The 15,966-nt window shown below is 46.7% G+C and overlaps 1 protein-coding gene across 1 annotated transcript in view; it reads right to left on the bottom strand.

Annotated features, from left to right (window-relative positions):
- FOXF2 (forkhead box F2) overlaps nt 1–7,223 on the bottom strand; it is a 13,393-nt gene extending 6,170 nt beyond the window's left edge. The window contains exons 1-2 of the mRNA XM_011383250.2: nt 7,039–7,223; nt 3,387–3,523 (exon numbers count right to left, since the gene is read on the bottom strand). Coding sequence (XP_011381552.1) covers nt 3,387–3,523; nt 7,039–7,223 — 322 coding nt within the window. The remainder of the gene's footprint in view (nt 1–3,386; nt 3,524–7,038) is intronic.
- Nucleotides 7,224–15,966: the final 8,743 nt, after the last annotated feature.

Below are 15,966 nucleotides of genomic sequence, written 5' to 3'. Positions count from 1 at the left end.
CCACCTATGGCTTTATGAAATCTTTTTCTTTGCCCCATTACAGTATCCTGTCTCCTGTCCCAGAAACCAGCCGCCTCCCAGCCCCCGTGGAAGGTACCTCTCCTTCCTCCTCCTGCTCCTCAGTTCTCCTCCGTCTTCCTCCTGGCCCATCCTGGGCCGAGTGGTACTGCTGCTGATGACGCCGCTGAGAGCTTCCTTAGCTGCCTTCCCCCGCGGTACCTGCACTGATACCATCTGTCAACTTCATTCAGACTTTGCAGCCCTCAGCACGCCAGGGTGCCAGACTCCCAAAGGTAACATGCCAATCCTCTCTTTCTGACAAGGCCTGCAGGCTCCACGACAATTGTTAGTGGAGGGCAAGAAGCCAGGGTGCTCTAGTGTCCCAGGGTTGTGGCCTGGGGCAATCATGAGCATTTGCTGAACTTTGAGAAGAGGGGTTTAGATAGAGAAAGCTAAATCAAGTTTTAGAGACTGGAAGTCTGATAGAATAGAATACATGTTTAGATTTTTTTTCACTTCCTTTCCTTTTCTACTGAGTGAGATAAGTGGAATAGCTGTATTTATATTCAATCCTGAAGGGGTGTGTTACTGTTACTAGATTTACATCCTCAGTCTTATTGATGCCCACCAAAATATTTGTGCCATCTCGGGGCTCCACACTGGAGTTGAGAACACTCCACCTCAGTGTGGCTAATTCCTCTCTGAGTAAGAGTCGGCTGGGAGAGAGGCTGTGCCCTCAGGAGGAGTCATTTCCAATGAGACCGGACAGTTAGTTATTGGATTGCACGTGCAAGGAAATGTAGCCTGACCAGGAACAGGGTCTGGAAGTACCAGTAGGAAAGCAGAAGGCCTGGGAGCTGGCAGGGCCACACAAGGGCTGATGGGGGAGGCACAGCAGGGAGTTGCTGCAGACCACAGGACCAAATGGAAGCAGGGCACACTTCTGCATCTACTCTGAAGGACCAAGGTACAAGCACATGTGCTGGTGAGCCTGAGGAGAATGGCGGGGAGAGGGGAGTGCCGGGGGGGGGGGGGGGGGGGGGTTGAAGGGGGTGGCAAGAGAAGGGGACATTGTTCAGGGATCTGGTGAAAGGTGGGCAGCAAAGACCTTTGGGTGGAACGCAGTGGAGGCAGGTCTCTTGGGGCTGGCATCAGCTATCTGTGCCCCTAGAGCTCCTGGGGGACTGCTCCTGGCTGAGTACACTGGTGGGACTGTAGAAGCAAAGGAGCAAGAGGGGTGGGAGGGGTAGGCTGGGGGCTGGGCTGGCTCTGGCCCCAGACAGTGACCTGAAGTTGAGTGGAAGCAGGCTTTTTCCATCAAACCCTGCCTGAATACCACACACAGAGACTGAGTGTCAGTTTACTGCCTTGAGCCGGGCTCCTTTTCCCTAAGCTCCGCAGTAATTAGACAAAGAAAACCTAAATTAGTTGAACAGGCGTCGACAGCTTCCTCCAGAGCACCCCTGGTACCTACATGGGAATGTGTCCGAAAATGGCTTGATTGTAGCCAAGAGTCAGCTAAGAAAACATGGCCAAAATGAACTCAGTTTACCGCTCATTTCCAATAGAAAAAAGAAACAAGTCGCTCTTTTCCGGATGGGATGTTTTGATTGAGTTGGGGTAGGGCATTTGCAGTTGTTTCCACTTCTAAGAATTTCCTTGAGTGACTGGTGAGTATTTTTTAAAGATGGGTCTCCATTTACTTCATAGTATCTTTCTCTTATCTTCTTTTTGTCATTTTTCATGGGCTAATTTAAATATTAGTAACTAAATATAGAAATAGTGTGTTCACTAAATCAATGTTTTAAGTGTCCAAAAATTAAGTAAAATAAGAAGTGGATTCCGTTAACATAACCTTCTGTGTGTGTGTGTGCGTGTGTGCGTGTGTGTGTGTGTGTGTGTGAGAGAGAGAGAGAGAGAGAGAGAGAGAGAGAGAAAGAGAGAGAGAGAGAGAATTGGCTCAGCTAAGAAGCATAGAAAGAAGGAACAAAACCATTTGTAGGTGGGGTGTTGGGCAGTGGATTTCAGGAAAATCCAGCAAGTCAATATCACTGTCATTGACTCAGATTTTCTATAGCGTGGGAGTCTATGTACATTGGATCTCAGGTCCTAAAAGGTTTTAAGGCCTAGAGACTGAAGAATGAACAGCATCATCCCTAAAATCCAGGCAGGGCTAGCAATGATACTGTATACCAGTAGTTATCAGTTTAGGAGTCATGAGTCTCTTTGAGCTTATGATGGAAGCTTTGGAGCCTACCTCCAGAAAAAATACTTTTTTTTTTTTTTTGCCTGAAGTCTTAGGGGATCCATAGATACTCATTAAAATACACACACACACACAACACACACACACACAACTACTCTACATATTGTTAGTTTCTACCAATTCAGCTGGTTATCAGGAATTTTCAAAGGTTCCCTACCCCATCCAACTGACAGTGATATCCATTTTACCCCAATTCTCTAAACTTGCAAGAAACACCACTTATAGTTTGGTGAGTGTTATAAGAGGCTAGACAAGTCCTGGAAGGGCAATAGGTGTTGAAGAGCAGTGAGAGCCCCAGCCAGGAGCAGGTCGGCTCACTTGGAGCCTTTTTCTCCAGGAATCTAAATATTGCCCTCCGCTCCAAGAAGAAATGGAGGTTGGTGAACTTCTTAGTTATCTGAGAAGGAAGGGGCTCTTCTCCAAAACTGTTTCTTGGACATCTCACTCCTGCCTATGGAAACCGTTCCCCTAGCAGAGATCCTCACTTCTAGAAAGACAAAATCCCAGCGTTTGTTATAGGCTTCACAGGTATAAGCCTTTCCACTCACATCATGTCAGTGCCAAGTGGTCTAGGTACCATCATTCCCCTTTAGAGGTAAGGAAACTGAAGCTTAGAAAGACCAGATGACTCCATGTACACCACGCTGGAGCAAGTGACAAAGCTGGCCTGTAGTGTAGGCCTGGAGTCTCATTCCCATGCTGCTTTCACTACGGCACAGTGAAACCTCTCTGAACTTTGTTTTAATTACTGATTTATACAAATCTCCTGTGTAAGAATGTGTGCAGTAACAAATTATGTCAAATTCTTTATTCCTGGCAAGAATATCGGAATTTCTGTTTAGCAGATGGTTTAAAAGGAAAGTTTTGTTTGTTTGTCTCTGAAACAGCCTTGCTTAGGACACTTCCCTTTCTTGGAGTCCTTTCTTAAGGTGGTGAGCTCTTCTTGGCTGACTTTCATTGCTTTATAAACAACAAAAATCTCAATTTCTTTTTTTTTTCTTTTTCTTTTTTTTTATGGGCAAGAAAAGTATGGCTCAATAAAATAAGTATAGATCATCTCAGGAGCTCCTTGGTTAACCAGAGATACACAGCCTGATTGCAGCCGGTACACTCTCCATACCTGTACTTTTTCGCCCTTTGGTGACCATCTCCGTCTGGGCTACGAGTCCCTTGCTAGCTCCAAACTCCAAAGTCCCAATCCCGCTCTGGCGCAGGGCAGTGTAAACTTCGGAAAGCTTGGGTTTCTCTGATTTTGCTCTGCAATCGGCGTTTTATTCTTGGAAATCTCTTCATCCCTGCGGTTTGCATCTTGTGTTTTTAGCATGGGTCCTCTGCTTCCTGGGTTTTACATGAAAGGGCTTAGACTAAACCAGTTACCCACCCGAGATGCCTCCGCACCAATGCTGTTTACTGCCTCTGAGACCTTGCTTCTTCCAGGCACTTCTCTGTCTTCTTGCCCCTCCTTTCTTTCCTTTCACAAGCCTGGCTGAGCAAAATCTCTTCCCAATTCAGTCCTAAAGTGCCCACTCTGTTCACCCTGTGTTTTCATATACAGCGTGTAAAGGATTCTTCAACTCCAGCAAGGCCTTTCTAGATGTAGACAGTGGGGATTCAGTGCTCAGACCCAAGGGATATCCGCTTGTTTGTGGAAATCACGAAGGACCATGAGCCTGCATGCCACAAAGGCCCCTCTAGAAACTCTCATTTAGGGTAGAAAAACAGGCCAGGAGGCGAAGAAGCTAGAAAGAGGCGCCCAGTCTGGGGTTGGAGAGGGGAACTGGGCGAGGAGGGTTAACAGTGGGAATTCTACAGGCTGCTCAGAGTCTGCTCTCCTTCCTCCGTCCAGAAACCCCCAGACCTCCGGGTTTGAACACCAGCCACCCAATTCCAAATGTTTATTTGGATAGATTCTTCCGCTCTCCAAACGCCTGTGTCCCAGGCACGGCTTTTTTTATAACCACCTTCCTGAGAGGTCCGCGTTTAGCCCCAGATTTTCTGGGCCTGAAGTAGGCATGACTTGATCACCCACATGGCTAGGTCTGAGGTGCTTGCGTTGGGGCTTCCTATCTCTGCGCTTCCCAGATTTTGAGGCCCCGCTTCACTTCTGCGTGGAGACACAACTTTGGGATGCTCTAAGAGTCAGCCCATCTGGCCGCAGACCCTAACCGGGATGCCGGCCTTAACTCGGGTGCCGGCGAGGCGTTACCAGGCGGGGCACCACGCAGCCTCTGCAGTGGACCCGCCTTAGGCATCGCCCACAGCCTGCTGCGTTTATTTGTGGGGAGACCGAGGCCTTGAGAAGAGGGTTTCCATGGCAGGGACGGCCATTTCTCCTTAAAAGGTAGCTGTGATGCCTGCGGGAAAGCGAGAGAAGATGCAGTGCTGGAATAAACACCGTGTGTCTCCTGCAGGGGCAGGAATGAGTGGGCTCCCAGTGGCGAAGGAAAGTTAGGGAAGCCTGTACTACCCACTCCTAACCTAGGGAGATAAGCGGCAGAAGCAAGTGTGAGTGCTGGTGCCCTCCACCCCCACCCCCCCCAGCACGTTAATTTCGGGTCCTCTTTTGCGGCTGGGAGGAAAATCCGCCCTGATGAGATGGAAACTCGTGGAGCCAAGCTATGTCTTGGGCGTGGTCCCTGGACAGCTTGAGCTCAACATCTCTTCCCCTGCACCCATCCTGCTGTGCGTCTGGTCTGGGTGGCCGCAGGGCTTGCGCGCCCCTGCTCTGTGGTCTCGTGCCTCGCCACTGTTTCTGCCTGCCCATCCCCCCGGAGTGGGAAGAAGATGGCTGGCCCTTAGGCGGAGCAGGGCTGATGGGGGGCGGGGGGCTGGACCCACCAGGGAGGACTCGTGGGCCGTGGAGGGGTTAGTCGCGGGCACAGAGACTAACCGCAAGGCGGCTCCTGGAACGCTGGTCGACTGAGAGGCGAGGCCAGTAGGCTGCCTGTTCACGAGCCGGGGCGGGGAGGGGGGCGGGAGCGGCTCCCTGGAAGTCTCGACCTAGCCCGCGTAATTTTTTCTTCTGGTGTCTGACTGGTCTCCTCTCCCCCTGCCCTCCCCTATCCCCAAATAAATAAATATCTCCTAGGGCAGCTAACTCCGCGGGGCGCCGGGTCCAGCGCGCTGCGCTGTGATAGATGAACTTCCTGGAGCATCAAAACTCCCCTTCTGTCCTCCCCGCTGAGCTCAGGATATGGGGCGCACTCGCTTCTCTTCAGAAAAGGAAACGTAGCTCTTCCAAAAATATAAATCAGCTCTGACGTCCAAATATTTCTTTTGTCCTCCAGCATCCTCTGTGGGGATAAATAAAACGCGCTCGGCGCCCGCAGCCCGACTCTGGACCTCGGGGCGCCCAGACGCCGCCTTGAAGGAGCTGCCTTTCGGGAGCCCTCTCTCCGACCCATCCCTCATTACTCCCGTACCCGCCTACACCGTCGACCTGGCATACAGTCCCTGTTCCGGCATTCCTTCTGACCCTTGGTTGCAGGAGGGAGAAAGACAGCTCTTTTGTGCAACCCGGGGCTTTAGGAGGCGAAAGGCCTGGGAGGCCGGCACCAGCGGGAAAGGATTGCACACCGCGACAGTGCTGGGACAGAAGAGGGGTCCAGGAAAGCCCTGGAGACCGCGGCTGTCCCGGCGTGTGGGGTCTCGGCATCCTAGATGAGGCTCCAAGCTGCCTCTCCTGGTCGGCGTTGCCTTCGAGGTTTCGAGTCTTACCAAATTTCCGCCCAGTTCCACATCGGGGTTCCCACCCCCGGAGCTGCCTCCTCTTTGAGACAGGCCCAGAGTAGTCCAGGTTTGGGGCCGAGAGGAACCCTAGTGGGCTAGCTCTGAAGGCTGGTGCTCCACGAGAAAGAAGAAGAGGGCTTTGCAGCTTCAGAGGCTGCGTCTGCGGCTTGATCCAAGGGGTTCTGAGTCCATCAGACGGTCCGATGGCTTGAGTCAGGTCATCCTTAGGCCCCTCCCTTCATCTCCCTCCTCCCTTCATCTCCCTACCAAAATCTATCCAGGGAGAGGTGGACAGATTTTGGTAGGGGTTTCTAAAAGAAATTTAAACCAAGGGAAATCGCATGCAAGGAGTGTGGCTGAGGAGCTGGTGTAGGAGACTAAAAGAGTAAAAGTAGAACACTTCTAGTGGCGTAAGATGGCTTGAAGTTGCCTCTGGCACCTCCATTTCCTTCCTGCTCCGACACTCTGGAGTCCGCCGGCCTTTCCGCTGTCCCCCATCCTCTCTCTAAACAAATCACCCTACAGCACGCACGCATCACGGCCGGAAAGGCTTCCATGGCGGACAGTTCCGGACAAGGAGGTCTCCACCTGCCCCCCACTCATCCTCCTCTCACTCCCTCATATCCCCCTGCCCTTGGCCGCAAGGGTTCCTTCGCAGCCGGTGCCTGGGGCTTCCGGGCTGCAAGGTGGGAGCTGTTCTCTAGCCGTCCCCTCTCTCTCCGGGGTGATGGTGGTGGTGGGGTCTTTATTGATGAACTGCCTCAAAAACCACCGCCCAAAATATCCCAGAAGGGTTTAGACAATCCATCACCCACCACTCCAAGAACGCTTCCTCCCTTTCAAATACAATCCTCGCACACCAGACGGGCTGCGGTGGGGAGGGACGCGCACTTGAAAAGAGAACAGCTATGTAATCAACGTCAAAGCCATCCCGCAACCTTTCGGAAACAGGGACTTAGGCCAAAAATCCCTCCAAATGATTTACGCAGCCCTCCTCACCCTCTCCCCCAGCCCTCCTAACTCTCTTTCCCAGCCTTCCTCACCCTCTCCCCCGCCCTCGACTTTGACTGTTCCCTGTGCTTGCAATCGCGTGGCCAGCAGAGCCAATGCATACCCCGGATCTGCATTGAACGTCAACACCAAATGCTTCCAGTAATTTGCATTTTAGAAGAAGGCGCTTTTCATCTTGAAGTTCAGAGGAAAAGGAGAGTTTCCGCCTGGCCGACATGCTTTTGGGGCCTGGTCACGGTATCTTTGTTGGTGGAGAGCGGTGAACTGGCAAGGCCTGGCATGGTTTTTTTGCAGTTGTCAAATGAATGTCACTTCCCTTCTCTCCGAGAGTCCTCGGATTTTGCGGTGTTGAGTGCTGCGCCGCCTCTTTCCCGTGGGCATCGGCGTGGAAGAGGCAGTTCTTCTCGATTCCGCTGGGTGGCGCCAGGCTCTCGGGAATCGTGGTCTGCGAGGCTGCCAGCGGGAGTCTATCACCGCAGCTCCACGCCCAAGGCTCTTCTGCCCGCGGCCCAGGCCCCAGGTCTAGCCTTGGGCCGGCCAGTGTATGGCCCCCAGGTGGATAGATACCTTCAAATTTGTCGCTTACCTTGTATTCAGTTGGCTATCTTAGGACATATTCTGCTTTTTCTACTCCCCCACGCCGTTAAAATATAAAGAACAAAATCACATAGTTGTACGCCTCTATCCGTTGCAAACAAGCTTAGGCCTTGCTGAAGAAATTCAGGATTCAGTTCCATTATCTTGGTTCACGAAGCAAGGGGCAGGGGGCTGTATCTCCATTTGTAAGTTAAGCCTGGAGCTCTTCTGCGGTCTAGTAGAAAACAGACCACCAGGCATCACTGGGCATCTGGATAAGCCAGTTCCAGTTGGTTCTGCAGGGAGATGTTCCAGGGAAGGCGTTTCCTCTCAGCTTCTCATCCATGAAGAGGCTCCAAAACCATTCTTTTGTCTTCTGGGTCTACAGTGACAGGAAGACAACTGTTTGCTTTTACTTCTCATTCCTTTTAACCAAGGAAAGCTCCCTAAACTTGTCCTGGTGAAAGTCTGTAAGATATAAAGGAACTTTGGGGCTCCTTTTAGAGTGGGCTGGATACAAAGTGGGGGAAGAATTACAGGTCAGGTAGGAGTAGGCTTGGGATGAGAGAAAGCCAGCGGCACTAATTTGGAACTTGAGACCAAGAAGTCACCCACTGGTCATCCTCTGCAATATGGTGTCAGAGGAAGTGGGCTTTATCTTTTAGGGAACAAGAAGGAATTCCCCATCATGACTTTTTTTTTAAAAAACCTAATTAATTTTATTGAGGTATAATTTACATACAATAAAATACACTTATTCTAAGTGAAGAAGTTGAGTTTTTATTTTTTCTTCTAATATTTTTTATTATGAAAAGTTTCAATATATACATAAATGGACAGGTTATACAATAAACCTTCCTTCATATACCTATCAATTAGATTTAACAATTATCAAGATTTTGCCACACTTGCTTCATTTATCTCTTTTCCATTTTCATTTCCTCATGAAATATTTTAGCAAATGTAGACCTCATGTTCTAAAAGTGCAGCTTATTACTTCTCTCCACGGCCTCCAGTTCTAGCTCTCTCATACCTAAAATTACATTTGGTGCAGACAAGCACGCTTCCTTGAGGAAGTTCGATATTATGCTGGAACATTGTTCTGGATGTGTGTTTTACAAACAGAATTCTCTATCCTGCTACTCCCCCCAACCCCCCACTCCCACCCCACCCCCCACCCCCCCGCAGTAACTTCCAGCCCCCAGTTTCTGGGCTTTCTTTTTCCTCCAGTCACTGGAGCCATGGGTGGATTTTAGCAGTGAGTGGTGAAAAGGGGTGCTCTGCTTATTCAGTCACCAGAGTTAATGCCACATTGCTTCCATACATGCATACCAGATCATATACATTTATTTTATTGCAACATCACGTGTATCCTTTGAATAAATCTGTACATATGTATATATTTATCCATGTGGACCATAGAGTAGTTTCCAAATTGTTTACCCAGGCAGTGGTCAGCCAGGAAATAATTTTTCGAATTGTTTCAAAGTGACTGTGAGAAGATTTTGGACAGGATGGCAGGGTGAAGGGGTCCAGGAGGGTGGACCACAAGGCACTGGTTGGCCCATACCTGCAAACTCCAGTCCACACCAGGACTCTGTACAAGTATTTCACAAATATTTGTCCAATTATTTTTCTGATTTTTCTGCTCCCCAAACAGTACATGTTACTGTAGGTATGAGCATTTCCCTCACCTTCGATGCAACCCTGAGCAGATGAATAGTCATGTGGTCATCATAGGTAGCTCTAGATTTTGTTTGACAATTGCTCTTGCTTCTGGTGACCTTGGGTAAGTCTGTGAGCTTCAGAATCTATTTTTTTTTAAATGAAAAAAACAAAAACAAACCAAACCCAAAACAAAAGGCCCCTCCCACGGTGACTATAAAAATGACATAAAAATTGTAAAAAAGCATTAACATACATTGACATGTACACATTTATACTGTTGTTTTCGGCCCAATTCAATAAAAAACTGTTTAAAAGTACTCTGTGGGTATCATGCATACTTGGCATCTTTCTTTCCCTCAGCAATCTCATGCACGTTGGTTTTGTATTTAATGAGAAAAAGATGTGTCCATTGTTTGTAAGTTTAAACTTGCCTCTTTGCGGGAGGGGTCTCTCCCGGTGTGCTCGCGCTGTGGGTGGGGCCGTGGGTGGGGCCGTATGGATCCACAAAGCGCAAATTCTCGCAGGGTAGGGGAGAGATGTTTTCTTTGGTCTGGTTTACCCGGCTGTTGGTGGCATCCGACTATTTCGCATCATCCGGGACTGGGCGCTTGTCCTCGCAGCGCCGGGGGTCAGCACCCGGGGGCTTGCGCTTGCTCAGGGCAGGCACCGTGACCATGGCGGCGTGTGTGTGTGTGTGTGTGTGTGTGTGTGTGTGTGTGTGTGTGTGTGTGTGTGTGTGTGTGTGTGTGTAGCGCTGGCAGAGGAGCTCACACCAGCAGGGTAGAGCGTTACTTGTCTCGAGCAAAGTGTGCCTCGCAGAAGCACCAGTATGATAATGCCTGGCTCAGGCGGCCGGGGTGTGTGGGACCTGGGCTCGCTCACTGGGGGATCGAGCCACAGCCAGCTGATATGCACTCTAGGAGTCTCTTGCCCCTGAGATATCACCAGAAATGCGTGAAAACTCATACAGAAAAACGTGGCCGCGTGCTGCTGCATTAGCTGCAAAAGGCGCCTGGTGGGTCCCTCGCAGGCACTGGCTGCCAGTGAAGCAGACCCCCTTATTTGTTTTGGGCGGAGATGTCCTCCTTTCCGCCCCATTTTCCGTTTATATCAAGCGCAGGCTCTGGACCATCCTTTGGGAGGTGGTGAGGCAAGCAAAGAACCCTCACTGTGCACCCAACCACAGCTCCCCGGGAGCCCAGGGAGGCGGGCGTGGGTCACTCAGCCTCGGGTAAGCCATGGCACAAAAGGCCACCGCTGGTCACTCCCCACCCCACTCTACCCCGCTAGAGTCGCTCCGGCAGTTCTGATTCCAAAATGTAACCTGCGGTTTGAAATACTAAGGTCGTAAAGGCTTTTTGCATATTTAATTTTTTGTGTATTTCCCCGCTCCACTACACCTTGCACTTGCTAGATACGTGACCTAGAACAAGTTATTTTTGTTTTAACTTTTTTGGAATTCAGTTTTGTCATTTCTATAATTGAGATCATAATAATAGCTGCGCCATAGAGTTGTTGAGAGGATTAAACGAATTCATATAGGCCAAGTGCGTTGAGCGGTGTGCAGTACGTGAGGAATCCTCAACAAACGTTGGCAGTGAAATTGACGGTGCAGATTCCTCTGAATTTGGACCTGCTTTCCCAGGGATGCCTTCTTATTATAGACAGAAGGGCCTAGGGAAAATTGGGCCCCATGCGCCTATTCTTGCCCCATCCAAACTCCTGGGCTTTGCTCTAGTTTTAGGATTCGATCAAGAATTAAGAGTTAGAAATTGAGTTGGGAGAAAGTACGAAAAGGCCCAGGCAGGACCACCGGCCGAAGGCTCAAGCCCGGAGCCGTAGCGCGCGAAGCATGTGTGTATGGCAGGAGCGCGCTGCAGCTGGGACACTTCTGGGCGTTGGGTGCGGTCCAGCTCGCCCAGAACCGGGCTGGTGGCGGGATCTGACTTGGTTTGGCGATACCTTTCCATTTTTCGGCAGCGTCATCCTGCTCGCTCAATGCGGCCAAATTGCTTAGGGTGCTGGATGCTTTGGGCGGCGGTGCACTACTGAGCCCTCAGAGTGGAAGGGTGTCCTCTTCGGTAGAAGTGGAACGGAAACGAGGCAAAGAGGGCGACAACTTTCGAAGCTGGGATGGAAAGCGGAGAGCATTTTCGTTTTAGTGCCTTCGAAGTCTTCTCTGTATGATCTTTGGTCAGGTTCCACTCCCGCTAGGACCTGTCTCCAAATACTGCTTGGAAAAGGCAGGCAATAAACGGCCACTCTTCGGTTCGGGATCAGCACCGGCCTCTGCTGGACTCGGAAGGAGGCGCGTAGCCGAGTAGGAAGGAAAGGCTAGCCTCTCCAAAGGCAAAGTCGGTTCTTGCAGCGGCCGCAGGGCAAGAGGCGCGAAACCTCAGGCAGAGCCGCTGCTCCCAGCACTGCGGCTTGGACGGCGTTCAGGTGAGTGTCCGTGCACCGCTGCTCCGCAGGGCCAGGATGGAGGAGAGTGAGAGAGGAAGTGACCTCTTGAACCTCTTCAAATGCAAATCCTGTAAGAAGCTTTTTAAGGGAAGAAAAGCGGAAGGACAGAAAAATGGAGACGCCGGAGTCCACCTGAGGTTTGAATGGCCTTTCAAGAATTTCAGGCCCCTAGGGTTTGCAGACTTCTCTGCGGTAGACCAATTGGTAATGAACTTTGGATTCTCCCTCAGGAGCGTGAAGCTACCAGTTGACTTCCTCCAATACGCATATTTTACATATATAAACACCTTCGCAGTTTAATAACACAAATCATTCACATAAACTCTTACTCTTAAAAGGATCCGGCACAAAATAGGTTTTCTTTATCCCGCATCTTTTTCTTCTTTTCATTACTGGCTTTTGAAGCTCAAGTTTCGTCTCCAGGTTGGTGGCCAGAGAGTTTTTATATGGAACGTTGCTGTCCGTTCTATTGTAACGTTTCATCTCACTTTCTCTATCAACGGGGAAATAAGATAGATTCAAAATTTTATTTTTCCAGTTAGAGGAACACTATACTTTTGGGACAAAGCAAATGTCCATTTTGTTTGGCTCTTGTTTATTATTAGCAAATGAGAATGCTGGTGGGGTGGGCTATTCCATTGCAGCCATCCTAATCAGACTCAGCTGTGACTAGTTCTCTGCTTTAAAAAAAAGACTGATGAACTTGATGAGTCAGATAGTTACCTATTTACTCTTTCAGTCTGGAGTTAAAATATTAAGAATTTGAAAAAATATGTATGTTGTTCCCATTTGTCAACTTCTCATTCAGCAAAAGAGGGGCTGTTGCAGTATTTTTTTCCCCATTGAAAGAAAATGGTGTTTGGGAGCATGAAAATAGAAACTAAACCTCCAGAACCCATATTTTAGAACAAAATGGGTGTGGACAGTTAAAGAGGTCAACTGGGCAGACAGGATTTGGGGATGGAGGCTAGGTGAAGAGGGAACTCTGTAGGCCTTTTGGACAGTGATGCTCATCTGAATAAGGGGACAGAATGCATTTGGGAGTCTGGGCTGGTATCAGAGAGGAGCAAAGTAAAGATGGTAAAATGCTCTCTTTAGGTAATGCTCCCTAAAGAGAGCATTTTACACCTGGAAATCAGATTTAAGCATCACCCATCTCTGATCTGCTGCTTTGTATAGGTGGATGGTGTATGCTGGCATCAGGCTGAGGGGATCTGCCCTACTGAGGTCAGCAAAAGTGGAAATTAATAAACTTCTTTTTGTTTTGTGGTTTCTACCTATGGAAAACTTCTGCACTTGGAGGGCTCTGAGAAAAGATCTGCGCCTGAAGACTTTTCTATCTTTAAATCAGTTACAAAAAAAACAATGAAGTCCAATTATTGTGCATTTTATGGACATAGGGATTTAATCAAAAGGAAAATAATGTAGATGCACATTAGGTAAATATGATTGAGGAATAAGTTTGTTTTTTTGTTTGTTTGTTAGTTTTTATTTTCCAGCATCAACACGTATAAGTACATAGTGATGTGAAACTAATAAATAACTTTGAGTGTCTTGAATTCATTATAATGTATTCCTGACCCTTTCTAACTAGGAAATCTTTTCGAGGCCAAGATTTGATTGATGTCTGGATTTGTCTACAAAGTGAAGATCAGAGATGGGCAGTGTAGGTAACACCCCTTAAAAATATTTATTTTCTGGCCTATATTGTTTATATCTTTTTTTCTAGCTTTCATTTGTTATTGTGATATAATGAGATGCTTCAATTTACTTTCATACTTTGAGTTAGATATGGAATTTCAATTGATGAGAATAGAATAAATGATGTTACTCAAAAAATGCAGACAGGTCATTTGCATAATTAATCTTACCTTCATTTAAACTACTTCTTAAAATTTTATTTTTTATTTTTTTTCCTATTTTGGCAATTTATTTATTTATATTTTTTAAGTTTATTGGGGTAACATTGGTTAATACAATTATATAATTTTCAGGTGTACATTATAATTTAACATCTACATATTCTATTGTGTGATTACCACCCAGAGTCCGGTTTCCTTCAGCTATCGTATATTTGATCCCCTTTACCCACTTTACCCTCTCTCAACTCCTTATATCTGACCTCCTTTACCCTGTCTACCTCTTCCCTCCTCCCCAATCCCCTACCCTGTGGTAACCACTAGTCCATTGTCCATGTTTTTGAGTCTCTGTTTCTCCTGTTCATTTGTTGCTTTTAGGTTTATATCCCACATATAAGTGATATCATATGGTTTTCAACTTTTTCTGTCTGGCTTATTTCGCTTAGCATGATTATCTTGAGGTTCATCCAGGTCTTCAAAAATGGCAGTATTTCATCTCTTTTTATGGCTGAGTAATGTTCCATTGTATATATGAACCACAGCTTGCATATCCAATCACCTATCGTAGGACACTTTGGTTGCTTCCATGTCCTGGCCACTGTGAATAATGCTGCTATGAACATAGATGTGCAAATATCTTTTCGAATATGTGTTTTCAAGGCTTTAGGGTAAACACCCAGTAGAGAGATTGCTGGATCATATGGTAGATTAAATCTTAGTGTTTTGAGGAACCTCCATACTGTTTTCCATAGTGGCTGTACCAATTTGCAGTCCCACCAGCAGTGTATGAGGGTTCCTTTATCTCTGTATCCTCTCCAACATTTGTTATTACATGTTCTGTTGACTACACCTATCCTAACAGGTGTGAGATGGTATCTCATTGTGGTTTTGATTTGCATTTCCCTAATAGCTAGCGCTGTTGAGCATCTTTTCACATATCTGTTGGCCATTTGTATGTCCCCTAGGGAGAAGTGTGTGTTCAGGTCCTCTGCCCATTTTTTGATTGGATTGATTTTTTTGTTGTTACTGAGTTATATGAGTTTCATGTATATTTTGGATATTAGGCCCTTATCGAAAGCATTGCTTGAAAATATATTTTCCCATTCAGATGGTTATCTCTTTACCTTGTTGATGGTTGCTTTTGCTGTGCAGAAGCCTTTTAATTTGATGCAGTCCCATTCATTTATTTTTGCTTTTACTTCCCTTGCCCTTGAGGTCAAATTCATAAAATCCTCTTTAAGTCTAAGGTCCTTGAGTTTAATCCCTATGTTTTCTTCTATGCATTTTATTGTTTCAGGTCTTATATTCAAATCCTTAATCCATTTTGAGTTAATTTTGGTATGTGGTGATAGACAATAGTCTAGCTTCATTCTTTTGCATCATTCTTTTGCAGGTGGCTTTCCAGTTTTCCCAGCACCTTTTATTAAAGAGGCTATCCTTTCCCCACTGTATGTTTTTGGCTTTTTTGTTGAAAATTATTTGCCCATATAAATATAAGTTTACTTCTGAACTCTCAATTCTGTTCCACTGGTCCGTGTGTCCTGTTTTGCTGCCAATACCATGCCATTTTGATTACTGTCACTTTGTAGTATAATTTGAAGTCAGGCAGAGTGATGCCTCCAGCCTCATTCTTTTTTCTTAGTATGACTTTGGCAATTTGGGGTCTTTTGTGTTTCCATACAAAACGATGATTTTTTGTTCTATTTCTTTAAAAAATGCCGCTGGGATTTTGATGAGGATTGCATTAAATCTGTATAATGCTTTAAATAATAAGGTAATTTTAACTATGCTGATTATTCCAATCCAAGAACATGGAATATCTTTCCATTTCTTTGTATCTTCTTCGATTTCTTTTAATAGGGTCTTGTAGTTTTCATTATATAGGTCCTTCACATGTTTCGTTAAATTTATTCCTAGGTATTTTATTCTTTTTGTTGTAATTGCAAAAGGAATTATTTTTTCCACTTCTTTTTCTTACACTTCGTTATTAGAGTATAGAAATGCTATGGGTTTTTGAACGTTGATTTTGTATCCAGAAACTTTACTGTATTTGCTTATTGTTTTTAGTAGTGTTCTTGTGGAGTTAGGGTTTTTATAGAGAGAATCATTTCATCTGGAAATAGTGACAGTTTGACTTCTTTGTTTCCTATTTAGCTGCCTTTTATATCTTTCTCTTGCCTGATTGCACTGGTTAGGCAGGACCTCCAATGTTATATTGAATAACAGCGACGATAGTGGACAGCCTTGCCTTGTTCTTGGCCTTAGAGAGAAGGTTTTTAGCTTTTCACCATTAAGTATAATGCTGGCTGAGGGTTTGTCATATATGGCTTTTATTATGTTACGGTATTTTCCTTCTATACCAATTTTATTAAGTGTTTTGAGCATAAATGAATG

This window comes from Pteropus vampyrus, unplaced genomic scaffold, assembly GCF_000151845.1.
Source record: "Pteropus vampyrus isolate Shadow unplaced genomic scaffold, Pvam_2.0 Scaffold509, whole genome shotgun sequence".
Lineage (NCBI taxonomy): Eukaryota > Metazoa > Chordata > Mammalia > Chiroptera > Pteropodidae > Pteropus > Pteropus vampyrus.
Note: the sequence above shows the minus strand (reverse complement) of the source record. Positions and strands in the feature narration are given on the sequence as shown.